Consider the following 27,340-nt stretch of genomic DNA (forward strand, 5'->3'; position numbering starts at 1 on the left):
ACATGTACATATCTACCTCAATTACTCCGTACCCATGCACATCGACTCAGTACTGGTACCCCATGCACAGTGGGGCAAAAAAGTATTTAGTCAGCCATCAATTGTGCAAGTTCTCCCAGATAAAAAGATGAGGCCTGTAATTTTCATCATAGGTACACTTCAACTATGACAGACAAAATGAGGGGGAAAAAATCCAGAAAATCACATTGTAGGATTTTTTATGAATTTATTTGCAAATTATGGTGGAAAATAAGTATTTGGTCACCTACAAACAATCAAGATTTCTGGCTCTCAGACCTGTAACTTCTTTAAGAGGCTCCTCTGTCCTCCACTCGTTACCTGTATTAATGGCACCCGTTTGAACTTATCAGTATAAAAGACACCTGTCCACAACCTCAAACAGTCACACTCCAAATTCCATTTTGGCCAAGACCAAAGAGCTATCAAAGGACACCAGAAACAAAATTGTAGACCTGCACCAGGCTGGGAAGACTGAATCTGCAATAGGTAAGCAGCTCGGTTTGAAGAAATCAACTGTGGGAGCAATTATTAGGAAATGGAAGACATACAAGACCACTGATAATCTCCCTCGATCTGGGGCTCCACGCAAGATCTCACCCCGTGGGGTCAAAATGATCACAAGAACAGTGAGCAAAAATCCCAGAACCACACAGGGGGACCACACAGGGGGACCTAGTGAATGACATGCTAAGCTAGGACCAAAGTAACAAAGCCTACCATCAGTAACACACTACGCCGCCAGGGACTCAAATCCTGCAGTGCCAGACGTGTCCCCCTGCTTAAGCCAGTACATGTCCAGGCCCGTCTGAAGTTTGTTAGAGAGCATTTGGATGATCCAGAAGAAGATTGGGAGAATGTCATATGGTCAGATGAAACCAAAATTGAACTTTTTGGTAAAAACTCATCTCGTCGTGTTTGGAGGACAAAGAATGCTGAGTTCTTATACCTACTGTGAAGCATGGGGGTGGAAACATCATGGTTCGGGGCTGTTTTTCTGCAAAGGGACCAGGACGACTGATCCGTGTAAAGGAAAGAATGAATGGGGCCATGTATCATGAGATTGAGTGAAAACCTCCTTCCATCAGCAAGGGTATTGGAGATGAAACGTGGCTGGGTCTTTCAGCATGACAATGATCCCAAACACACCGCCCGGGCAACGAAGGAGTGGCTTCGTAAGAAGCATTTCAAGGTCCTGGAGTGGCCTAGCCAGTCTCCAGATCTCAACCCCATAGAAAATCTTTGGAGGGAGTTTAAAGTCCGTGTTGCCCAGCAACAGCCCCAAAACATCACTGCTCTAGAGGAGATCTGCATGGAGGAATGGGCCAAAATACCAGCAACAGTGTGTGAAAACCTTGTGAAGACTTACAGAAAACATTTGACCTCTGTCATTGCCAACAAAGGGTTTTTAACAAAGTATTGAGATAACTTTTGTTATTGACCAAATACTTATTTTCCACCATAATTTGCAAATAAATTCATTAACAATCCTACAATGTGATTTTCTGGATTTTTTTTTCTTATTTTGTCTGTCATAGTTGAAGTGTACCTATGATGAAAATTACAGGCCTCATCTTTTTATGTGGAAGAACTTGCACAATTGGTGGCTGACTAAACACTTTTATAGTAGCTGTTCTCTCTGCTACAGCACAGCAAGCAGTACCGGAGCACCAAGTCTAGGTCCAAGAGGCTTCTAAACAGCTTCTACCCCCAAGCCATAAGATTCCTGAACAGGCAATCAAATGGCTAACCAGACTATTTGCATTGCCTCCCCCCCTCTACACTCTTATTATCTATGCATAGTCACGTTAACTCTACCTACATGTGCATATTACCTCAACACCGGTACCCTCTGTATATAGCCCCGCTATTGTTATTTACTTCTGCTCTTTAATTATTTGTTATTATCTCTTTTTAGGTTTCTTATAACTGCATGGTTGGTTAAGGGCGTGTAAGTGTTTCACTGTAAGGTCTACACCCATTGTATTCGACTCTTGTGATAAATAACATTTGATTTGAATGCTCTGGAACACATCCATAGTCTTGAAAATGTACTTATTTATAAAGAAAGAAGCATATCATTGACTTATTGGATAGCAGACCAATTACTCCACATACATTGAAAAGTAAACAAATATACATGATAGATACTATCATTAACAAAAAACTCAAACAGAATAGCAATGACACTTATTTTATTGATCATTTTCGGGTTGTAGCAGGTGAGAAGAAGCATACTGTTTCCTTTTTGAATTACACTGAATGAAATGTTATGGAAAATATTTGTAGTTTGTATATACATTATTAATGTGGAGTTCCATGGTTTTCTACATTTTCTAAATACCAACCAGTGTGTTCGTGTGCAATCCCAAGTTCTTGATCTTAATGATTAATATGAAACTAAGGCTTTCAGACAGCATCTCTTTTGCATCTCAAATTATGCCTATAATTCATTCACACAACATGCCAGCTCATGGAAATACCTAATTACGAGGCCTCTAAACATTGGTCTAGTATCAAGACCCTTAAAAGGGATACTTAGGGATTTTGGCAATGAGGCCCGTTATCTACTTCCCCAGAGTCAAATGAAGCAGATACCCATAGACTTCCTGTCATTGCGCTAATGCTAGTTAGCATTGGCTCGTGAAACTACCTCTAACTTCCTTCATACCGGACACAGACATACAAATGGTATCCACTAGTTCATCTGACTCTGAGAAACTAGATACAATTCACAAGTATACATTTAAGCAAAGATTGTGCAAAACATTTACTACAAGGTGAGGTCATTTTAAAATTTAAAAGAAACCTAAAAATATATATTACGAACTCCTACAGGGTTGTAAAAACTTGTGTTACTACAATAGTTCAATGAAATGGAATGAAAAGGTTGATGGAAGCCTGGGATGGTTACTAGCTACGGAGGATGAACGCCATAACACACCAATAATGCCTTTCATATCAGAACTAAAGAAATATATGGAATGGAAGTTATGCATTACTGTTCCGAAGAGTCGATGTGAAAGTGAACCTCAAACGGTTACTTCACGTTTCACTAACAACGTTGCTGGTGATGTTTTTATTTTCTGCAGAACAGACGTTGGGACTTTAACCCAAGGTTTATAGTCATCTAAGTATTCATCAACAAAACATCGTTATGGTCCGAAGCAGCTGTTGTGGTGGATAAGTTACCAAACCCCCAACTGATCAGAACAGCTTGATCATACTCTCTCTGGATTTCCCAACTCCAACCCATTTCACTGAAAAGTGAAACAAAATTCACAGTGAATATATGAGCAATTACGAAAATAAGACTGTTTTAGTAAGGCTGCTTAATCCCCATACTTGTTTTCTTGACTAACCTGGCACTTGCAAGAAGTCCTCGATGAAGCGGATGTAGCTTTGTGCCTGAGGGGGCAGCTCCTCAAAGCACCTCACATCCTCAGTGCTGCAGCACCATCCAGGTAACGTCTCATACTTCACGGACACCCGTGTCAGCACGTCCATATTGGCTACAGAGGGAGAGAGAGAATGAGATGGGAGTCTACCCAGCACACAGGTCAAGCCAAATCAAGTGTGTCTAATGGTAAAGTGAACAGAACAATATCAGATTAGTCCTCCCAGACAGGGAGAAATTTACCAGGAAAACTGGGAAGGGGCTCATCATCAACAGAGTAGGCTACACCGACTTTGATCTCTGACAGCGTGTCCAGGATGTCAAGCTTGGTCAGAGCGATGCTGTGGGAGAGGAACAGTCGTGTCAAACATGATTATGGAATCAACATTGTGGAGGGTGAACACTGTGCTCCAATAATTACAAGGCACACAGTATGGAACACATCCAGAAAGAAGAACACAAGGAGGAGGAGAGACAGCCTTACGCAGTGAAGCCGTTGACCATGTGGGCGTATCGGACCAGAATCAGGTCCAGCCAGCCACAGCGGCGCTGCCGGTCCGTCGTCACACCAAACTCCCTCCCTCTGGACTGCAACAAGTTGCCAACCTCCTGGACCACAACCAACACAACAACAGCAGTCAGATCTGGGATTCACTGTAAAAAACTGAATGCAAATATGAAGTACTGGAATAGACGGTATGTTTATGCCACAACAAATTCATACTGCAAGACTTTCATACTGCACACAACATTGATTCCACACAACAAATTCTGTCCACTCACATTGTCCTGCTCAGTGGGGAAAGCTCCTACGCCTACCCGGGTGGTATAGGCCTTGACCACACCATACACCCGCCCCACATAGGACGGGGGCACACCCAGGCCAGTGCACACTCCCCCAACAGTGCAGTTAGAGGACGTGACAAATGGGTAGGTACCTGAAAAATAAAAATTATTCCACTTCCTTCAAATTATATTCCAATGGCAAACAGCAGAGGAGCATAATCATTTTACCCTCTCAACCCCTTCTGTTCTCACCAAAGTCAATGTCCAGGAGGGCTGCATTGGCTCCCTCCACCAGGATCTTCTTACTGTGCCCAGTGAGGGCCTTGTGCATGAAGTACACCCCATCTGTTACAAGTGGACGCAACCTCTCAGCATACTCCTGGAAAAGGAAAATCAGTGACTAAACACATACTGGAGCACAGAGAAACCTCTCAGCATCTTCCCTTTACATTTTCTGTTCACTACTGGAAGACTATCAACAGCTGTGCTGCAAAAGGAACCAGCTCAATTGAGACGGTACCAACCTGCATAAAGAGACCCCTCAAAAACAAGACATAACTGGACTAGCATCCCTGACTGCATCCTGGGCAGGTGATGGATAAGTCCAACGTTTTATTTAAGTAAAGATATGTCATTCAAGCAATATTATTTTTACCTTCAGTTGCTGCAGCTCATTGTCAATGTCAACATTGAGGTTGGGGTACATAGTCAAGAAATGCTCTGCCAACACACGGAACCTGTGGAAGAAAAGGACATCCACTAGCTATCAACATCAATGACTTAAATAAAGTTAAGGCTTGAAAGCATCACCATGCATTCTTAAAAACAATTTTTGTACTGACTTCTCCTCAAAGACGGTAAAATCAGACACAAGGTCACAGACTCTCAGTCCATTACGAGCAGCTTTGGAAGAATAGGCAGGTCCAATGCCCTTTTTGGTGGTTCCCAAACTGGAAAACAAACAAAAACAGATAGTGGATGTTCAGGAGTGCCACAGAAGGAATATACAATACTGCCTTGGCAGTAGTTAAAAGGCTACCATGACTTCATTTTTTAATAGCTGCAATCACGGACCATCTTTATTTGTTTGACATTTTGTAGGATCTCGTTTTCAAGTGTCCAAATGAAAAAGAAAATAAACAATACTTTGTAACAAGAAAAGCACAAAAACATACATTTGCTGTACAACTACTAATAGGCCTACAACTAATAAAAATGACCTATTTCTGCAAATAATAAAACTAAGTACGTGGACGCACCTTCAAATGAGTGGATTCGGCTATTTCAGTCACACCCGTTGCTGACAGGTGTATAAATCGAGCACACAGCCATGCAATCTCCATAGACAAACATTGACAGTGGAATGGCCTTACTGAAGAGCTCAGTGACTTTCAACACGGCACCATCATAGGATGCCACATTTCCAACAAGTCAGTTTGACATACTCCAGTCAACTGTAAGTGCTGTTATTATGAAGTGGAAACATCTAGGAGCAGAAACGACTCAGCCGCAAAGTGGTAGGCCACACAAGCTCAAAGAACAGGACCACAGAGTGCTGAAGCCGAACAGCCGCACACAAGCCTAAGATCACCATACACAATGCCAAGCGTCAGCTGGAGTGGTGTAAAGCTCGCTGCTATTGGTCTCTGGAAACGCATTCACTGGAGTGCTGAATCACGCTTCACCATTTAGCAGTGCGACAGGCAAATCAGGGGTTTGGCAGATTCCACAACGCAGCCTGCCCCAATGCATAGTGCCGACTGTAAAGTTTGGTGTAGGAGAAATAATGGTTTGGGCTCCTTAGTTCCAGTGAAGGGAAATCTTAACGCTACAGCATATGACATTCTAGATGATTCTGTGCTTCCAACTGTGTGCAACAGTTTGGGGAATGTCCTTTCCTGTTTCAGCCCAACAATGCCGCTGCACAAAGTGAAGTCCATGGAGGCTGTTATAGCAGCAAGGGGGGGGCTCCATATTAATGCCCATGATTTTGGAATGAGATGTTTGATGAGCAGGTGTCCACATACTTTTGGTTCTGTAGTGTATTTGAAAATCTCCACATGGTGATGTTTTTAATAGTATAGTAAAAATTAAGAGGGCTCGTCTTCACAAAAAGTCTCATAGATAAGCACTCGTACTTGGACATGCTTTATAAATATGAGCCCGGATACTCATCACTTTCTCATACAGTAAAACCCACACACTTCTTTCCCGCCTGTAGCTGTCTCTGTTGTTCCTGGATCCCATCAACAGCTTGGTGGAAGTTGAACACTATGAACAGATGAGGCAAAGAAAAATAGTAAATTAATGTAATTGCAAAACACTAAACCATAGGTTTGCAAAACATACAACCAAGTCATACAGACTTACCAATGTGTGCACGGTCAGAAATCTTTAACCGCTCCTCCCATCCTTCCAGTCCTGGACAAAGACAAATAGCAGGTCTTGTTCCACTTCATTCATCCATCACCCTTTTATCCCTCATCGTTCCTGCAAGCCTCTTTTTTTGCAAATACTTACCTTTGCCTTTCTGCAGGTTCTTTTCAGCCTCCTCAAAGAGCCCAGGCAGGTGTATCACAACCCCGTTCCCTGTGGATAACCAGTTCAGTTAGGGATGACTTGAACAGGAATCCAAATAAGTGAAAGCAGCTTGGAGGCTGAAGTGCCAGTGAGAGGGTCAACCCACCAATAAATGAGACAGCCTTCTTGTTGAGCACTCCACTGGGCAGCAGGTGAAAGTCATACTCCACAGAGTCCACCACCACCGTGTGGCCTGCGTTGTTGCCTCCCTGGATGAGACACAATATTTACATGAAAACCAAGAGGTGCACAAGCACAGTTCTGTTAATAATTAGCAGCCAACTGGTAGGGCATTATTTGAACGGCAACAAAAACGGAAATGTAGTACAACATATGGACACGTTGCACACTAGCATGGGCCATCTAACACATCCTAATGCCTTGGGCTTCTCTGTTGCAGCAGCCAGTGCCATTATCTAGCTTGACTGCAAATAGGGCACTGATCACAAGGTCAAAGTTAGTCGAATGAAACCAATGTAGGTAGTGTTTCACCACGGGAGCTGAGAAGGATATCTCGATAACTCCATTTCGTAACTACTACAGCTAGTAATCTCTAGATTACACATTTGTTGGGGGTCGTTATCAGCTACCACACTAGATAGCAAGTTCAGCTAGCGAACCACGGTACAATTCGTTTGTAGGCTTGCATGATGTGGCTAATATATTACTAAATATTGTTATACACTAGTTATTGATTTTGTTCAGGCCTTGCTAACGCAGCCTATCGACTTCCGTATTTTTGTGAAGTTCAAATGCCGTGTGTTTTGCTGGGTTAGCGAACATTAGTTTGCTAGTCAGCATAGCTAGCTACGTACCTGACACCTGCATACTAGGTCTGCGTCCATTGCTAGCAGGTCAACCACTTTCCCCTTTCCCTCGTCTCCCCATTGCGCACCGAGGACCACGGTTACTTTATTCCGAGGTTCCTTCGGAGTCCGCAGGGACTCGACCTGTCCATTCTCCCGAGGTCGCTTGAAAGCAGGCTCTCCGTTCAAGGAGGCCGTTTCTTGGCCATTAGGCATTGTGCTGTCTGCTGCCATGCTGCTCTGTGCGTTGCCGGAAGATGAAATGAGCGGGTTTCTCTTAAAGGAAGTGTTCTTTTTCACACTGGTCCTACTTCAATTGAAGCAGGCAGAAAGGTACTGAACTACGAATTTGGGCTTTTACTGGGCAATGTTTGATCCATTAACAGAGCAGACAAATGTATTTGAATAGACATTTTATTTCAGAAGAGACAAAAAAAACAATGTACATATTAACATTTGAGGGCTAGAGCCACTTCTACATACAACACTTGAGCGACTTTGGCATTGAAGGCTAGATGTGACTGCCAGGGATCAAACTGGGATTTTTAAACAGGTACTGCGCCCCAAATCGTTAATTGCTTTTCCATAAATACATTTGATCAGATATCTTGCCAATGCATACTGTATGCCCAACCCACCCCATTTCCTGGAACCAGTGAGTGTGAAGTCAATATTTTGTTGTTGCAATCGAAAGCACTATACTGGAAAGCCTCGGAGTATGGGCTGGGTATCTGAGATAAAAGATAACTGCACAAAGTTTAGCATACACTAGATCACATGTCATTTTTCTTTACATAATATATGGTTTACTGGAGCGTTTTCAGACAGATGTTCAAAAAGAGAGCAGGTAGTTAAGGTCGTCCAAGACACTAGTTTGTCAGTGTTAAATCCGTGACAATACGAATGTATCTATATTCCCTCAGGCTAAGAATACTTTGCTTTACAATGGCATTAGGAAAAGCTAAATATACAGATTTATAATAATTTATAATCAAAACCATTTGTAAGTAGAATAAACAATTGACTACACTGACACAAATCAAACTTAATGGAAGACTAGGTTTAAATAGAATGTTTGAGTTACCCTTATTTCTTTGTAATCGTTTGATTTGTTGAGTGACCTGTGACGTGAGAAAAAAATTAAAAGGAATGGCCATACAATAAATTGAAGCACAAATTCAGCAGGTCCCAAAGTGGAGATTGAACTTGATACATGATAACTACAACAAATGCCTTTTGATAAAGATAATGGTAAGACAAATAAGTACTAAGGAAGATAAGGGATTCAGGTGAAGTTAGAGATATTAACATTTATTTTTGAATGGACTATGTTAATTATCATAGTCAGTCTAACATTAATTTCACCCCAACACCATTATCATAGCCCTACCCAGACCGCCACCCCCTCCATTGTCTCACATCAGATGGAATCATTCTAACACAACATGCAGTTATGCAGAAGTCTTATGTCAAATGGCGCAACAGCCAACACCCTAACCAGAATGATTCTCCTCAACACTCACATTGGCCAAAAATGCACCTTTCCCTTTTAACTCATCCCACTCACTCCGAAAAACCTCTGAGCCACCATCTATTTATTCAGGCCTGCCCATATATGAAAGAGTTCCAATTCTACAGTCCCCTTTTGGAGGGAGGGATAAGATGTTCTGGCAGATCAGTGGGAAGCTCGTGCCCCTCAAGCTTCACCTTGATCAAGTGATTGGCAAGGGCAAACTCGTCATCGTCCAGGTATCCATCCTTGTCTACATCGGCCAGCTTCCAGATCTTTCCCAGCACTGTGTTGGGCAGCTTGGACTTCACCATTTCCTTCTTAGCCAAGGCACCTGACACTTTGCCGTTGACAGGAGACAGGGTGTAGAAGATCTCGTCGTAGGTGGGTTTGTCTCGTGCCACCACCCACTCCAGCTCATCAATACCCTCGCCTGCACCCTCGCCGTAGCCATGGCCAAAAGGCCCGTTCATGGTGCCCTCAAAGGCGCCACCCTGGACTGACTGGCTGGGCATGGCTGCCTCCTCCTGGCGGACGAGGGTCATGAGTTTGGCGATGTCATTGGCTAGCATGTCCTCAACAGCCTCCAGCAGCTTGGGCTTCACTGCCTGGAACTTACTGAAGTCCTGGTTAGCCAAGATCTCCTGTGTGTTTATAAAAGGTGAAATGAGGTCAGGGGAGTTCTAGTCAAGGAAAGGTATCTGCAACGCTCATCACAACTACTGATATCACTACTTCGATGGCTACTTCGGTTAAAGGGATACTTCGGGATTGAAATCATGGACACCATTTTTATGTCTGCATCCAGTATGAAGGAAGTTAGAGGTAGTTTTGCAAGCCAAAGCTAACTAGCATTGGTGCAATGACTAAGTCTACGGTATAGACTAGCATGCTAGCAGTTGCCATCGACTTCCAGTCATTGCACTAACACTAGTTATAAACTTCTTTCAAACTGCACGCAGAGACATAAAAAAAAAGGTATTCACGAGTTCAGCTAACGCTGAAGTTCTCCTTTAACATAATTACTACCCCCAATGAAAAAATGTATATTTGTGTACCTGCATCTTGGCTAGTTTGGGGAAGTCTCCCGGTGAGATCTGGTGCTCTTTCTCAATCCTCGTGTAGATCTCCCCCAGGTTAGCAATCAGCTCCTTCTTCTTATTCTCCTTCCCAAACATATTGGGCATCTCCTTCTTTAGAGAGCTGATGATGTAGGCGTGGACCTGGAGGGAGGAAGACTAAATTAATCATATCTGGACCTAAACACGGATAGATTTTTGGCACTGAGGGTTATACAATACAGTAGAGTAATTGTTTCCAGAGATAAATATTAATAAACCCAACATTTAAGACCTAGGTCTCACCTTGGCGAGGCGAGCCCGCTTGATGAGGTCATTGAGCTTCCTCAGAGCAGCATTCCGAGGTAGCCCCTGGATGTCCTTGAAAAGGTCCTGTTCCTCTGCCTCAAAAAGCTTCCGGTTGTCTGCGACCAGGAGCGGCTGAGCCCAAAAAGAACCAATGTACACCCGGATCACCTCTGGCGTACCGACAATTTTACCAAGAGACCACATGAGGGCGCCATAGACCCTCATCAGCTGCTGTGTGCCAATCTGATCAGCCTTGTTCAGAACCACCCGCATCTTGTCCTCATGGTTCTTCAGGGAGCGGATCACCTCAGAGAACTCATCCGAGATGTCTAGCTTGTGGGCGTCGAAAAGCAGAATGATGCGGTCAACACGCTCTGCAAACCACTCCAGCACTGCAGCAAAGTCATAGCCTGACGAGAGGAAAGAGGAAAATGGTGTTTGTTTTGTCATAATGGGTATGAAATCGTCAACATCCATAGGAATTACACCCTTTTATCAGAAGTTTAACATTTAAATCAAATGAAAATGGTACGAGATGTGGTCAACAAATTACAGTCCAACAAGTTTATTGGATCTGTGATTATGTAAGGAGTGAAAACATGCAGATAAATCCACACCAACTTGATTTAGAATGTGTGAGCCGCTCCTAGTAAGTGTGTGTTTGTTTCTCTATGCATATCAATCAGCTCAGATTCCAGTGCCACTCCAGCTTATCCGGTCTCTATGGTCCCGCTCCACACGGCAACAGACAGACCCAGCTAGAAACCAAAACAGGTATATTTCACAATGAGACAAAATGTGTTTTTCCTCTGCCAGGAAAACCTTGACTAAATACCCTCCATCTTCCTTCCCCTCACACTGTGACACCAACACTGCCAAGAGCAGAGCTGTGCTCTTTACCCATGACCGGCAGAGCATAGAAATGGATAAAGAGGAATCCATTTCATGTCACCTGACACACCTAGTAAAGCCTTATGAAATAGATGTGATGCAAGCAAGTTTAGGCCTCAAATTTCATCATGTTCTAAAAAGATAAGCGTCGGGACATATTCATGGTTGTTTTCTAGAGCACAATTTGCTGAACACTAAGCCTAGCTTATATTTCAGTTCAGAATAGTACACGATTCATGTTTTCAAGCATGCAAAAGAAAATCAAGACTGAATGCGATCAAATGCTTTATGCATGACATTTGTCCCATCAAACAAGACATTCAGTAATGTTTTAAATGTATTAGGCTGGGTCCATTCTATTTCCAGGGGATGTCTTCTACCCACCACACGTGGACATATCCCCCCTGAATGACAAACAGGAAAGAGCCTTTGGAGCATAAATTGTGCAGTGGAGACACTGGGCTCACAAAGAGACCTCTTCCTCACCTTAGAACAGTTATTTGTTCATTCTGAATTGTACTAGAGGGCAGCAGGGCACCACTCTGCCTTGGCACGTTGTGCTGGAGGTGGAGACAAAACACTGATACTAGTCATACTGAAAGTAGTTGTAGTTTCTAATAAAGGGATTGGCCACAACGGCCAGGTTAAAAAAAATATGTATACATTTTATTTTTATTATAGTTTTTAAAATCGGGTTTGGGATGTACAAGGCAGAGAACAGTCTGACTCAGCATTCTATTTAAACAGCAAGAAACAAAATGTACATCTCACCGGCTCTTCCCCTCACACATACATTAGAGCTCCATTGGGAATGTTGCAGAGCTATTCCTTTATATGAAATACCTAAGTAAGGTGTACCTACTCATTGATTTATGATCTAACTTCTGCTGATTAAACCAGAAGAGAAGCCCTATAAAGCCACCTGTGTGTGTGTGTGTGTGTGTGTGTGTGTAAAACCTGACCTTCCTCCTTTTTTCTGTCTGTCCCAAGATCAGGGCTCAACTAATCATTAGCAACTGGGGAATGTCCAGAGACTAGATTCAACAATGAGTGTCAATTAAAACAGTACAGTAGTTGGTTAGAATCATGTTATTCACTAGGATAATAAGCAGTGTCCTAATATGTTGGCTGTAGTTTAGTTTATTAGGATCCCCATCCCTACTGCAAATGCAGCAGCTGCTCTTCCTGGGGTCCACATAAAATGTACAAATACGTGACAAAGCACAGAACAGTTATAGACAAGAACTAGTAGTGAATCTAATCCCAGTGAAAGACTGAAAAGGTATTCTTCCATCAGTCTGGTTTGTGTGTCGATGTTGGCAGGATGTGTGATCTCTGCACCGATCCAATGAGGGCGTGACCTGGCAAAGTCAAGAGTCCACGAGAACAGCTCCTCATTATCTCTACTCACTTTAAAAGAGGTATATGCTGGTAATAAAGAGGTAATAAAAGACCGGGATATCAAATCTACATGGAGGCGATAGAAGAAAACACCACTGCCTGTCACAATTCCTATCATTTCATCTGAAGGTTAATTGTTACCACACCATATTTTAACCTAGTGACCAATCTCTGGAGAAATCAAGGCCAACTTGACTTAAAAAGGTGAGTGCAATCACAAGGGGGATGAAGGGACATACCACCCAATCAACTGTATGTCAGACTTGTCAGGCCTACCCAAAACAAAGGCATTATCTATCATCTTAGTCAGTGATCCACCTGATACAGACAAGGTCAAGGGTCAACACTGTGTCAAGTCAAGGGATTCATAAAGTGTGTTCTTCTACTCCACTTCTCTCTCAGCTTCCATGAACTAAAGAGTGGAATTGCCCCCAACCCTGATGGAAGCTAATTGGTTGAGGTGAAAGTGCATCTAAACGGAAGGTTTTTTTCAGTTTTGCTTTCTCGGCACAGCATACCTTCTTCCTTCACTTTTCCAAAAAGGAAATATCCGCGATGAACACACGCATGGAATTGACAATGGACACCAAACCTACAAAGAATTTCTAATTTCAATGTAATGATAGAAAGAAATGGGGAAGTACCTAGGGTGACAATGAACACTGCATGCTGATCTGGCAGAGAAAGTCAGTGTCATACTCGGGCGCCTATGAAGCATACAGCAGAATAGGAATTTGAGACCATCCTTGCAGGGCTCAGAAATAAGACATGCTTAGCTGCCTGTCCAATAGCAACAGGCTTGTTTGTTTGCATCTGGCCACGTACACGGTAAGACATCACGCACTGTTTTCAAAGACTGACAGTGGTTGGTTCACTGTCATCACTTCCTACAATGTGGTCCTCTTCCTGATTTATACTTGGTCAGAGGTCATGAACCCCACTGCCTGGCCTTGTTTCATGAGTTACATTACTGGTTCTTTGGTACATGGTAGTGCCACAAACTCAACTCTTTCCCCCCTGCCACCAGGGAGAAACATTAGTAATGTCCTGGTTGATCGAACTGGAGCCTGGGCAGTACGACACACGTCTCATAACTATCTCCTCTGTATCACTTTGGGAAATAGTCAGCTCTCCACACCAACGGCCCAGTCACACAGCATCCCCTCTCCAGTTAACAGAAAGGCTTAGAACAGAGGAAGGATCTAGGAATATGTTCACAGAATGGGCATTTGAATTCCACAATTCAATGGCTAATGACCTATTTGTTTGCAAAGGGCCTGCTTTTGCAACATTTTGGAATCCTGTATGGCCTCCGGTTAAACGGTTCATTGTGTGTATGTACGCATGTGAAAACTAAACTTTATACGTTTCTGAAATAAAAACAGGCATAAAGTGCCAATGACATGACCACTCCTCCTTTAAGGTTAAGGAACCAGCCACGTTGCATAAGTTGTCTTTTGTCACCGGTTAACCACATGGGTTCAAATCTCTTCCAGCTCACTTGCTGACAGCAGACACAGCAACCCCTTTAATTACCAGCCTTACATTTGCCAAGAATTGTCTGAGTGTGAGGGAATGCTATTGACACCCGACACCCGGGAGAAAGCTTGGAGTCACCGAGGACATTCACCATGTATACAGTAAATAATGAACGGTCTGTCTAACTGAACCTTGCAAGATACGCTAGAGTGACAAGGACATCGCCTCATTCACCTGCCTTCCCTTCACAGATGAAGTAGTAGCCTAGATTCACTGCTGGAACCCTCCCGGGGGAAAGTCCTTATAAGGAAAAGTCCAACAAACACCCCAACAGTAAGGCAGCTAAATAGCGTACGCTTTTTTTCTTCTTCCATATTGTCAAGCAGGCCACAGTATTACGATTAACAGAAATGTAAAGCAGCCGTGGAGCAGACAGATCGAGTCAGAAGACTTGAGGAGATTATTAACTTGCCCTTGCAAGGTCTGAGCCAGGGAAAATGGAGACAAGTATCACTTGAGGCTGATAAAACACTACGATGGCCAACAGACATTCTGTTGACAGACCCTATAGATGAATTCATAAATGGAAAAAAAATGGTGGGAAATTAAGGGGAAAGTAGTTGAGTGGGATGAGAGAATTTGTGATCCAGTCACAGGGACAATGGGGAAGTATATTACAGTGACCCTACATTGACTCTGGTGTGGGTTTCCTGTGTGTGAGTGTGCGAGCACGTGTCTGTGTGTAGTAGTGGTAGCATGTGTGTTCTAGAGAGAACTCAAACGGAGTTAACTACGACCAACCACCTAATTTTCCATCATTGAGTAATGACTGTAGCAAGGCTTCCCCTTTGTAATAAAATGCACTGAATTGACCACAATAAGTACTTCACAAAATGTTGTAACCTCAGTACTGCATCATGGTTCAATATACTGTGTAGGAATGTCAATTCAAATCTTCCCCATTTCAGTTCTGTGGTCATGTGAGCATGCATGTGATTTACTATAGCCCACAGTGGGTTATGAGAAGTGTTCAATCCTCTCCAGGAAATGTATGAAAGCCCAGCGTAACATCCCAGTCCCTGACTCCCATCTACAGTTAAGTGCTTTGTAAGTACGGTACAGCACACCATCTTTCGATTCTCTTTAATTCCCCTGGACTTCAAAACACTCATTTGATCTCCTGCCTTCAGCACTCAAACATCAAAGACTTCTACACATGCCAAGTCTACTTTTATTTCGCCATGGTTGTAGTAAAAATAAAAAGACAGCCCCACTAAGTTCTCACTTTCTCCCTACCATCACATCTCTTATATCCCCAGGAAGTGTTTTTTCACCCCGAGGTGACCCAGTGGCGGTTGGGCGAGCCCAACTATTCACCCAGGATGCTCGCACCAGGGTGAAACAAATGAAGCGTAAACACCTATGATTAGTGTAAATAACAACCTCTGTTTTGTTCTTCAGCTAACTCCATTGTCTGGCTTGCTGTGGCTCATCTTTATAGACATTGCGCAGCTGATGGTCTGAGGCACACACACATCCCGTCACTCGCTCTCTCTCCCTCATTCGCAACCACACTGGGGTGAAGGGTAGAGGGCAAAGAGTAAGACTCGCTGACTTCAAAAAAGTTTTTCAAAACTTGCCCTAGAGATCAATTTATGCTTTGGATGAATTCAAAAAGGTTCCAGGCTCAACATTGAGTTGAACTGGTAAACCTTCCCTAATGGCTGTGCCACACTGCTGCCCAGGAGTCAGCTTTTTTTCTCTTCTTACCCTCCATCTTCCACCTCTGTCCCTCAGAGGCCACCACCGTTTCCTGGCAGCCTCCCTCTGTCAGGTCATTTCTCACAGTGGGACGGCACTCACACCCATTCTGTCGTCATGGTGTACGGCAGGGGGAGGTTCTGACATTCTCTTCACAGTACTCGCCAATACACTTGCTCTAGAACCATGCATGAGGCAGTGGTCTGACGCAGATCACGCATGAATTCAGAATGTCAGAGGCTGTTCAGCAGTAATATGAAATAAGACGGCTATAAACACAGGCCTTGTAATGCAGATCATTCACTGCTTCACTAAGATGTACCAAATGTCTACAGCATTTATCTGCATTCTCAGGGACACAAAAACATGCTAAATGAAATTGACCACATTACATGATCATTAGACCGGCCAACCTTAAAGTAGAACTGTGGTCCTTTTTCAGTAAAAAATAAATCAATCATGAGACAGAATCAAGGATCAAGATGGAGGAAGAGGGCAAAAGGAGAGTCATTGAGAGGGGGAAGAAGGATGCAGAAAGAAAAGATGGGGAAATCAAAAGAACCTTAATGGTACAATGAATATAGGCTGTTAACTACCAACCTCTGCTGATCCTCTGCTTTTCTCCAGACAGGATTCCTGGGGTGTCAATGATACTGATGCTCTCCAATACAGCGTTGGGCATCTGAGCACACACAAACCTGGGAGAAAGATACATTGATGATGATGCCTAACTACACAATAACTGCAGTATTTAACCACAAAAGTGCCTTCAGAAAGTATTCATACCCCACGACTTATTCCACATTGTTACAACCCGAATTCAAAAAAAAAAAAAAATAAATAAAATTCCATGCAAATGTATTGAAAATGAAATACAAAAATATCAAAATGCACATATGTATTCACACCTCTGAGTCAACACGTTAGAATCACAATTGGCAGCGAATACAGCTGTGAGTCTTTCTTGGTAGGTCTCGAAGAGCTTTAAACACCTGGATTGTACAATATTTGCACATAATTCTTATTCAAATTCTTCAAGCGTTATTAAGTTGGTTGTTGATCATTGCTAGACAGCCATTTTCAAGTCCTGCCATAGATTTTAAAGTCGATTTAAGTCAAAACTAACTAGGCCACTCAGGAACATTTAATGTCGTCTTGGTAAGCTACTCGTGTATATTTGGCCTTGTATTTTCAGTTATTGTCCTGCTGAAAGGTGAATGTCTCCCAGATCTGTTGGAAAGCAGACTGCCAGGTTTTCCTCTAGGATTTTGCCGGTGCTTAGCTTAGTTTGTATCCTAAAAAAACTCCCTAGTCCTTGCCGATGATAAGCATACCCATAACATGATGCAGCCACCACCATGCTAGAAAATATGTAGTGGTACTCCGTGATGTCATGGATTTGCCCCCAACATAACACTTTGTATTCAGAGCTAAAGTTAATTTCTTTGCCACATTTTCTGCAGTTTTACTTTAGTGCCTTATTGCAAACAGGATGCATGTTTTGGAATATTTTTATTCTGTACAAGCTTCCTTTTCACTCAGTTATTCTGCACTCTGGCACACAGCTGAGTGCTGTTAAATTGGAATTGATAGCCAGAGTGAATTTATGAACGCACCCCTAATGACTGCAATGTGTGACTGCGGCCCGCAAATCGAGGCATTCCTGCATCTGCATGAATGCCCCGCCCCCACTCTCTACCTGACAGCTGATATGAAATTATATGTTTCTTATCAAGTACACTGTGAAACTCCTGACTGGTAATATCACTGATATTCCTGCAATGAAAAGGAGGGTGCTGATTCATGAAGGTGACTCATCTTGGGACTGGATTGTGAAAATGAAAGTAAGTTAATTGAGTTCTTGGATGTTTTCCTGGTACACCGGGAATTTCTTATAAACCGTAGGAACATTTGTGGAACTAAGACATTGGATAAGAGTGGGTAAAGAGGTGTGTGAGGGGGAGAGTAATGAATGTAAATCTGGGACTCTTTTTGCATCAACCTTTTAACAGCCCCTCCCTGGCAGATATGTTGAAACACCTCCACCCTGTGGTAGCACTCAATAAATACTAAGCTTCTACCAGACTAGACAACCTATGTAAAATTCTTGAATTTAGTTGATTTTTCCTCACCAACAGTCATGCACTTATAACAGGTAACATTATTCCAAGATTTTTCCCCTTACCCATCTACACACAATCCCCCAAAATGACAAAGTAAAAACCTGTTCAGATATTTTTGCTAATTTATTGAAAATGAAATACAGGAATATCAAATTTACATAAGTAGTCACACCCGAGTCAATATACACTACCGTTCAAAAGTTAGGGGTTACTTAGAAATTCCGTTGTTTTTGAAAGAAAAGCACATTTGTCCATTTAAAATAACATAAAATTGCTCAGTAAGAGCGTAGACGTTAATGTTGTAAAGGACTATCGTAGCTGGAGTCGGATAATTATTAATGGAATATCTATATAGGCCCGTTATCAGCAATCACTCCTGTGTTCCAATTGTGTTAGCTAATTCCAGTTGTGTTAGCTAATCCAAGTTTATCATTTTAAAAGGCTAATTGATCATTAGAGAATCGTTTTGCAATTATGTTAGCATAGCTGAAAACTGTTGTGCTGATTTAAAGAAGCAATAAAGCTGGCCTTCTTTAGACTAGTTGAGTATCTGGAGCGTCAGCATTTGTGGGTTCGATTACAGACTAAAAATGTCAAAGCGTTATGTTGTCTGCCAGTGTGTTGGAAAGCAGACCGAGGAAAACCTGGCTAAAGGATTTTGCATGTGCTTAGCTTAGGGAGTTTTTTTTGTTTTAATAAAAATAAACTAGTCCTTGCCGATGACAAGCATACCCACAACATGATGCAGCCACCAACATGCTTGAAAATATGAAGCGTGGTACTCAGTGGTGTTGGATTTGCCTCAAACATAACGCTTTGTATTACAGGACACATTTTTTGCAGTTTTACTTTAGTGCTTTATTGCAAACAGGATGCATGTTTTGGAATATTTGTTATTCTGTACAGGCTCACTACTTTTCATTTAGGTTTGTATTCTGGAGTAACTAAAATGTTGATCCATCCTCAGTGTACTCCTATCACAGCCATTAAACTAGCTGTTTTTAAAAGTCACCATTGGCCTCAAGGTGTATCCCTGAGCGGTTTCCTTCCTCTCCGGCAACCGAGTCAGGAAGGACGCTTGTATCTTTGTATTGACTGGGTATATTGACACACCATCCAAAGCATAATTAATAACTTCACCATGCTCAAACGGATATTCAATGTCTACTTTGTTAACCCATCTCAAATACACAATTTTGTTTACATCCCTGTTAGTGAGCATTTGACATTTCCTTCCACCTGACTGGTGGGGCATATCAAGAAGCTCATTAAACAGCATGATCATTAACACAGGTTCACCTTGTGTTGGGGACAATAAAAAGGCCATTATAAAATGTGCAGTTGTCACAACACAATGCCACAGATGTCTCAAGTTGAGGGAGCATGCAATTGGCATGCTGACCACAGGAATGTCCACTAGAGCTGTTGCCAGAGAATTGAATGTTAATTTGGAAGTATGTCCAACCTGCCTCACAAACGCGGACCAGGTGTATGGAAGACAAGTAATTACTGGAAGCTTTGACGCAAACTTACATTCTCCAACACCTTACATCTTGTAAGAATAAGTAGTAAGCCTGTATCTGATCTTTCCAGCTCCTGTAGAAAGACTGTTTTTGGAGACCCTCCAATCGAGGCACAAAACCATATGCTACACTCAAGACAACGAGCATACCCAAATCATTTCTGTCCACTCTGTATGCTAGAAAACTATTTAAAGAGAGCTCCAAATCACATGTAGAAATGTTGGGCAATTAACAAGTGCTTAACAGACGCTGAACACATGATTCCTCTATGAACACCAGCATGCACTTGAAGTAGCTTTCATTTTCCCCTTCACCCTCAGTACACTTGGTAGAGACATTCATTGAGACCGACTTACAGATCTGCTGTCAGGCAATGAAAACGTAGCAGTCTTGTGTGAAGGGCCTTCAGTGGAGTGATATAATACAACTGTACATTACCTCACCACGCATGGGAATATTTTTTCCCCCCCTTTGTTCAATTTGTTTTTCCTTCCCTCTCCCCTCACGCAATGTGACTGAGGAGCAGGAATGTCCTTATTTTTTGGCAGAGCTCTTATCTTTCTAACTCCTTAACTCACCTTTCCCATGATCTGATTCCCTCATCGTATCTGGATGCATGTACATAACTCATGACTAAACCACTCCGTGTCACACACAGCTATCATTCCCCAATCCTGAAACATACTTGCCAGTTGTAGTCATACAAAAAACACATTAACGCCGCAATTTAACGCCGCACACCCTTCTTGGATGTTTCCCTCCGATTCTCCCCAGCCCCATCTGAGTCTCCACTCCCTCCTCTTTTTACCACATTTACACTCATCCAGAATTCCTGGCATTCCCTTGGTCCGGTTGCCAGCGCGTTCTGTTCGTGTGAGCTGCAAACTCAAAACCGAGAAATGGACTCGGGGTAGGCACAGACATACAGTAGCATACACCACTCTGAAAGGTTCATCATGCATCTGGAGTAAGGTTAGGAGGTTAAAGGTTAGAGATGCAGAGTGGGGCTGGATAAAATGGAAGGTTATGGATGACAGTGCATGATTGCCAAGAGTGAAAGGAAACACATTATGGTCACAATGAGCAGGCAGCTGTTTGAAGGAAAGAGAAACAGCTGAGTCAGTATGAGTTATTTCTGCCAAGGCAGAGCTGGAGTACAGAACTGACTCAGGTCTTTCCGCTCTGAAAGCCTGACCAGTCGACCCACCTTAGACAAAAATGGCAGGGATTTTTATGCCTTTGTAATCTTTGGTAATGATGGAAATATGCTTTAGGTGTAAATTTAAAACAGCTGAAACCTGATATAAAGTATATTGAAAAGATAATGGACCTTAATTTTTAAATATAGTCTTTGAGAATTAAACATCAGCTAGACATTCAGGAAAATTTCAAATTCCAAAAAACATGATTTTAGCATTATTGACTTCATGTTTGAGCAAAAGATCATTAGCCATGGCAAAAGGCATATAATTGCAGGAAATTAGCTTTAAAATTGCAACATTTTCTCTCAGCTGCATGCCAATCTGTAGAATTACAAGACATTTGCTTTAAAAACTGCAAAAATGTCTCAGCTCAATGGAGAAATTTGTAGAATCAGGAAATGTTATTTAAAAAGAAAAATGTTTAAAATACAAACTCTACACTGCCAAGATGGGGGACTCAAATTATCTAAAATGTAGCCGTGCCAACAGGCTGACCGTGTCAATTTTTTTATTTAACTAGGCAAGTCAGTTAAGAAAAAAGTAAATTTACAATGACGACCTATCCCAGCCAAACCCTAACCCAGACGACGCTGGGCCAATTGTATGCTGCCCAATAGGACTCCAGATCACGGCCAGTTGTGATACAGCCTGGAAATTAACCAAGGGCTGTAGTGACGCCTCTAGCCCTAAGGCAGTGCCTTAGACCGCTGCGCAACTCAGGCGCCAACTTGCCACGACCTCTGCAATGCCCCCTACCGCACCCACCACCTACACCCCCCTTTGATCCAGGAAAAAACCCTGAAACACTATTGGTTAACCAGTCAGCTCTGTACAATCTACCACAAACACACATTTATACATTACAACTTACAGTGTATTGGCAAGACAATATTTACTGGGTATTGTCCTAACTTTTAATTTTCATCATTTAGAAAACAAAATCTGAACAGCCCAAAAGCAGTGAGTTAGCCTATACACTGAAATTGTGAATTAACCGGGTGAAATGTTTCAGGCAGGCTGCCTCACACAGCCAAGTATAAACACAGCTGGTCAGAACTATTGTATCATTTCATCATTGCTTCCACAGGAGAGCATTACCACTCCCTCCACACTAAGTCAGTCATGATGGATGACTTTCAATACAGAGGATCCCATTCCTGGAGTGGCTGTCAAATTGACCCCTTCAAAAAGGCAGGCTAATGTCAGCTTAGTTCCCACCAAAAGGAAACGCACAATTGATTGAAAATAGGTGTGCAGAACAGTGCTACAAATGCAGGCGTGACACCCACAATTTTGAGTAGAAAAGTCATACTATTTCACACAAGATCAGCATTATAACAAATACAGCATCCGCTTTTCATCCGACACCAAAACACTTTATTTTCCATATGCACTACTGGAACGCAGGATAAAGTGATTGCACACATGCACACAGTCTGGGTAGTCACAAAATGTAGCTACAGTAGCACAGCTCAATGTGGAACTAGTTTTACTTGTTCAAAGTGTAGGAAATAAATCCTGAACGGTTACTATAAAACAGCTTGGTGTGGTGTTTGTCAGAGCAGGGGAGAAGGCTGGAATTTAATACTGAAAGATGGAGAACATTGCACTGTCAAACTGTAGACTGCTGCAAGTAAAATGATTCAGCAGAGCAATGGTTATGAGCAAACATAGTTTTGGTGAAGCAAAGGTTCATACCACAGACAACCACTACAGACTTGAGTATGTTTCTGGCATCAGTTAAACATGATATAAACCCCAATAGTTGGTCAGGAAACACTGTAGAATCTCTGTCCAGGTATTCTCCATTAATGTGGGAATCAATGTAGCTATGAGAGCAATGTCAGTTAATAATTGATTGAACCAGACAGCCACTACGGCAGTTTGTACCAGGAGAGAGGATGCACTGCTCCTTGGTTTCTATGGGACCTCTGAGGAGAGGTGACATTCTACAATAAAAGTTACCTACTTACATACAGTGTAATGAATAGATTACATATTCTCTGAGGGTCAGTGCAAGGTTCAGGCTAGACTGTTCTTTCATACATAGGTCTGTATGGGAGCATTATAAAAGCAGAGGTGATAGAAAAGTGTGTTTGGTCAAACTAACAAGTTTACTGCATGAACAGCCTCAGTCAAAGGACATGGGCAGACCAGAGGGGGCTTTTCAAAGTTCAACACAAACTGACAGCCACTCCCCTCCCATACTGTCACACTGAACATCTGATCCGAAGACAAACAATTAATTTTAAAAATACATGAATACAGAGAGAAAAAAAAAGAATAAAAAAAAAATCTCATGGATCACTGATGATCCTCTGACAAATAAGATAGGATTATCCTTGGACTAGAGATGTGCACAATTGCTCTTAACGTTTAAACTGCCATTTGTTATCTTTTAACGATAAAAATAAAATGACATGAATTCACAATTCAGATATGTTCCAGTGTATAACCGCTAGGGGGCAGTGCAGTTCAAAGTCCTGGCTACTTATCAGTCAGTGCTCACCTTACTGCTGTCCTCCACCCACTCAGCAACAATGGTAGTTAATGCCGTTTTAGGTTCTCTGCAGTGTCCCTCTCCATGTTCTCAGTACATGGGACATCATGTCCCACCTCTCATCAATGTGATGGCTTACTGCAGTGATGCGTGTTGATACATCCAACAATCTGTTATCGCCACGTATGGTGTTTCAGGGCTCACGCGTTGTACTCGCAAAACAATCATTGTACAATTTCTCCATCCAGGCATCACGTTTAATTTTTTTTCAAATGGCATCTTGTAGTCTGGTTCTAGATATGACATCAGGGCAGTGAAGACAACATCAGGGTTGGAAATTAACGCCGGCAAAATTGTCATTGGCGGGTCAGAATGTATATACTGTTTTAAAAATGTTCATCCAAAGTCCACATGTAGAAGTTGGTCAAATTGACAAGAAAGGCTAATAGTGTGACTGTCCTCATATTTCTTGGTCAGTTACATCGTTTTGTTTACATGCTAAGTTGTGTTTTCTGCAACCATCTGCTGCTAGGAAGACATCCACAATCAGAGATTTTTTTCATCACAGAAAAGGGAGTGCCCAGTTACCCCGGTAACAGCCCATCCTTTAAAGGGCCAGCTGAAAATGTGTGACTCTCCTAGAGTGTGTTGATTCACTGTGGAGTGCCACAGTGCACTCAGTGTGAGGGCTCTGGGCGTTTGTAAATTCGGAACGTTGTCAGATTGAATTTATGAAGAGACAGAGCGTTTCACTCTTGGAGCATTCAGAGAGCACACTGGATGCTCTGGCCAGGTGTAGCGTTGATCCAAGTGTTCTGACCTCAACAGCAGTCAAGCACCCAAGCTAACTGGCTAAAGTTGGCTAACTTGCTGGCTACTTCCAGACATAAATGAGAGATTACCTCACTGACTGTTTAACTTGACCTAGCAGAGCTGGTTAGGCTGTTATCTAAAGCGTTGCTGACTAACTGTGCTGATGGCACCAATTTATTTTTATTTTTTTTGCAGATGTTTACTGACAACGGTCATATTCAATGGGTGTTGCACATTCGTAAATTCATCAGTTATTCAGCACTCTGGCACACAGACGAGTGCGCTCTGGAAATCAGAATAGATAGAATGAAATTATGAACACCCCCCTAATGATCGCAATAATGTGTGATTGCGGCTCGCAATTCAGGGCGTTCCTGCATGTGGGTATTCCTGCATCTGCATGAACAAACCTCCTTGAGCATCCCATTGATTTCTGCATGGACGCTCCACCCGCACTACAATTTTTCCAACTGTTAAGGATGATGTGCGGAGCGCTTTATATCCGTGGAAAATCATTTGAAAGAAGCATATCTCCTCATACAAACATTAAAACATTGTTGCAGTAGGTACTTGTTTAATTTAAATGTTTCCTTTTATGATGGCCAGTTAGTGGTAGTTGTGATAAGTGCACTGTCATTTTAATTTTGTTAAAATATTATTAATTAAATATACATATTTTTTTACATAGAGTTAATGATTCCAATGTTTTTCACACCTATACTTGACCTTTATTACAGAGGAGCTTGCTAACTAAGATAGCTAGCTATCCTCTAACAGTGCTAGCTCAGTAATGGACCAAATTAACCTAACGTTACTCCTTACATGCTGACCACCCACACCAGACACGATCAGGACACACAGGTTGAAATATCAAAACGAACACTGAACCAACTATATTAATTTGAGGACAAGTTGAAAAGCATTAAAAATACATGGCAAATTAGCAAGTTAACTTGCTATTGCTAGCTAATTTGTCCTGAGATAAACATCAGGCTGTTATTTTATCTGAACTACACAAGGTCCTCTACTCTAACAATTAATCCACAGATAAAAAGGGTAAACTCATTTCTAGCAATCTCTCCTCCATCAGGCTTCTGACTTTATAGGGCAGTTGGTAAACAACTTTAAGGTGCATTACCACCAACTGAACTGTTGTGTGGTCCTCAGTTCATCTCTCAATCACCCACCGTGGGTATATGCTTCTAAAAACCAATGAGATGGGAGAAGCGGGACTTGGATTGCATCAAGCGTCACAAATAGAACCAAGAACTATATTAATACCTGGCTACGTAGACACGCACCAGCAGTGTGGGTGCAATGATTGAATAACATGCATGTGTACATTTATTTGGCAACGCTCATGCACGCTACGGTGTGGTTAGCATGTTACAGTCCAAGAAACGTACACATTCTGTTCAGAGGCGAACTTGCTCTGGCAGCCAAAACAACCAACTACACCACCTAAAACGTGAATCAATTCTCAATTGCAGTATGTTCTAGAAACATAAAGCGCTCTACTTCATATCACAAATGCAAAATAAAAACACTTACTGTAAATGGTCAAGTTAACAGTTGCAGTCAACAGTATTTTTCAGTGAACACATGTGGCTTCTGTCTTCGGTTTACACAGGTGTTACAGCTAATTATCACAGGTAGTCGACTGTCTATAAGGCCGCCTGGGAATCCTAAACGAAATGTTTTTATTATTTGTATTTTTTTGCTGATATGAAAGATACGTTCCTTATGTTTCCAAAACACTACCGAAAGCGATGCGTTGTAACTTTTAGAGCGAGCGCCGGGGTTAACAAAACATGCCAGGCCAGAAGATACGATCCTAAATAGGCGCTAAACGTAGTTAGCGACAATGAATGGGCTAACTCAGCCAATCCTTTTAATTCCCTGGGGGATTCATTAAAAACATTCCCAGTTATCCTAGTTAGATAGCTTGCCATCTAGCTGGTTACACGGGACTGGGACTCACCTGTTAAGAAAGGCGTTGCCAAAAGCGTTGAGTTTTCTGAAGGGTTTTTTGGGGTCAACTACTAGAGCGTTGCCTGGGATCAGCCCGTCCTGCTCTCCATGCATGACCGCTATGAAGGAGTCGGTGGTCGGTTCGGGCCCTATCCGCATCCCGGGAAAATCTTGCTCCATAAGATGCCGGATAAATGTGGTTTTACCCGTGGAGTATTGGCCAACCAAGAGCACCATAGGCTTGTTGTCAAAGTCGGCATCTTCCAAAGCCGGTGAATGGAAATCGTGGAAGTGGTAGGTGTCTTCCAAGGGAAAGAGTTTGGTCTTGTACAGTTTTTTCAGCCCCTCCGACACATTTTGGATTAGTTCTGGGTCCTTCTTGCCATTCCTTTTGAACATGGTGCCCGAATTCAGAAGTATTGTAGATTTACTTGTCGTCTCAATCTAGTTGTTCAATGTAGTAAAGTTGATGATATCGCTGGCTAACGACTCTGTGGCTGTCCCGGACGCGGTAATACGTTTGAATGAGTAAATTTGTTAGCCTTCTACCCTTGTTTAGCTAACTGACACTACAAGGCTCGCTAACAGCAGACCAAGAAACTCCCCTGAAGCCACCCTCTCCTCTGTGCTTCTACAATCACAAATCCGGTGTCGAGCTTTCCTAGTGGAACGTCAGAAGGCTAGTCAATTTATGGGGGAAATGCAAGAGGGGTTGGTTTCAAATTAAAAGCCCCCTCTCTACAAGTCTGATGAGCACATGCTTAATGAATTCGAAAGGGAAACCCCAACCATTCTGGTCTGACCTGTTAGTGACAGTTAATAAACTGTTATCGTTCACATTTATTACAACCTTGATTTGAGCAAATTACATTGAAGCAATGTAGCCTAATAATTCCCTAAATGTTTTTTTCCTCCTGGGAAAAACAGCTATGGAATTATTTAGGGTATTTTTTTTGTTTAATTTTCCCAAGGAGAAAGTGTTTTTTTTTTTTTGTTTTGCATTACCCACTTATGTTCTTGTGTGTCTGCATTCTCAGTCAGTCATCTTTCTTCATGGAGTTTACTGTTGAGGTCAAAATATTGACATTGTTCCCTCTCTCTCTCTCTCACACACACACACACACACACACACACACACACACACACACACACACACTAGCAGACAGTGATAAACTATTAATAATTACTATTTGAGGTGGAACATCTGACAGC

At 42.3% G+C, this 27,340-nt stretch overlaps 2 protein-coding genes across 3 annotated transcripts; both read right to left on the reverse strand.

Moving 5' to 3' along the window:
• Positions 1-2,196: 2,196 nt before the first annotated feature.
• LOC110533991 (adenylosuccinate synthetase isozyme 2) lies at positions 2,197-7,960 on the reverse strand. Its single transcript, XM_021618610.3, has 13 exons — positions 7,597-7,960; positions 6,888-6,990; positions 6,722-6,790; positions 6,572-6,622; positions 6,406-6,472; positions 5,044-5,151; positions 4,857-4,938; positions 4,454-4,580; positions 4,199-4,353; positions 3,900-4,024; positions 3,659-3,756; positions 3,381-3,530; positions 2,197-3,278 (listed from the first exon to the last, which is right to left on the reverse strand). Exons 1-13 carry the CDS (start codon positions 7,819-7,821, stop codon positions 3,226-3,228), a joined length of 1,413 nt encoding a protein of 470 aa, XP_021474285.2. The 5' UTR covers positions 7,822-7,960; the 3' UTR covers positions 2,197-3,225.
• Positions 7,961-7,987: 27 nt separating this feature from the next.
• LOC110533990 (EH domain-containing protein 1) lies at positions 7,988-27,278 on the reverse strand. 2 transcript variants are annotated; one of them, XM_021618609.3, is made up of 5 exons: positions 26,139-27,278; positions 16,597-16,694; positions 10,462-10,874; positions 10,156-10,320; positions 7,988-9,741 (listed from the first exon to the last, which is right to left on the reverse strand). In XM_021618609.3, exons 1-5 carry the CDS (start codon positions 26,525-26,527, stop codon positions 9,220-9,222), a joined length of 1,587 nt encoding a protein of 528 aa, XP_021474284.1. In that variant the 5' UTR covers positions 26,528-27,278; the 3' UTR covers positions 7,988-9,219. The 2 variants fall into 2 exon arrangements, with proteins under 2 accessions (XP_021474284.1, XP_090042886.1); XM_090186760.1 differs by having other exon boundaries at positions 25,709-26,167.
• Between the last annotated feature and the right edge of the window lie 62 nt (positions 27,279-27,340).

Source organism: Oncorhynchus mykiss, chromosome 10 (assembly GCF_057628025.1).
Source record: "Oncorhynchus mykiss isolate SJ-2025 chromosome 10, ASM5762802v1, whole genome shotgun sequence".
Classification (NCBI taxonomy): domain Eukaryota; kingdom Metazoa; phylum Chordata; class Actinopteri; order Salmoniformes; family Salmonidae; genus Oncorhynchus; species Oncorhynchus mykiss.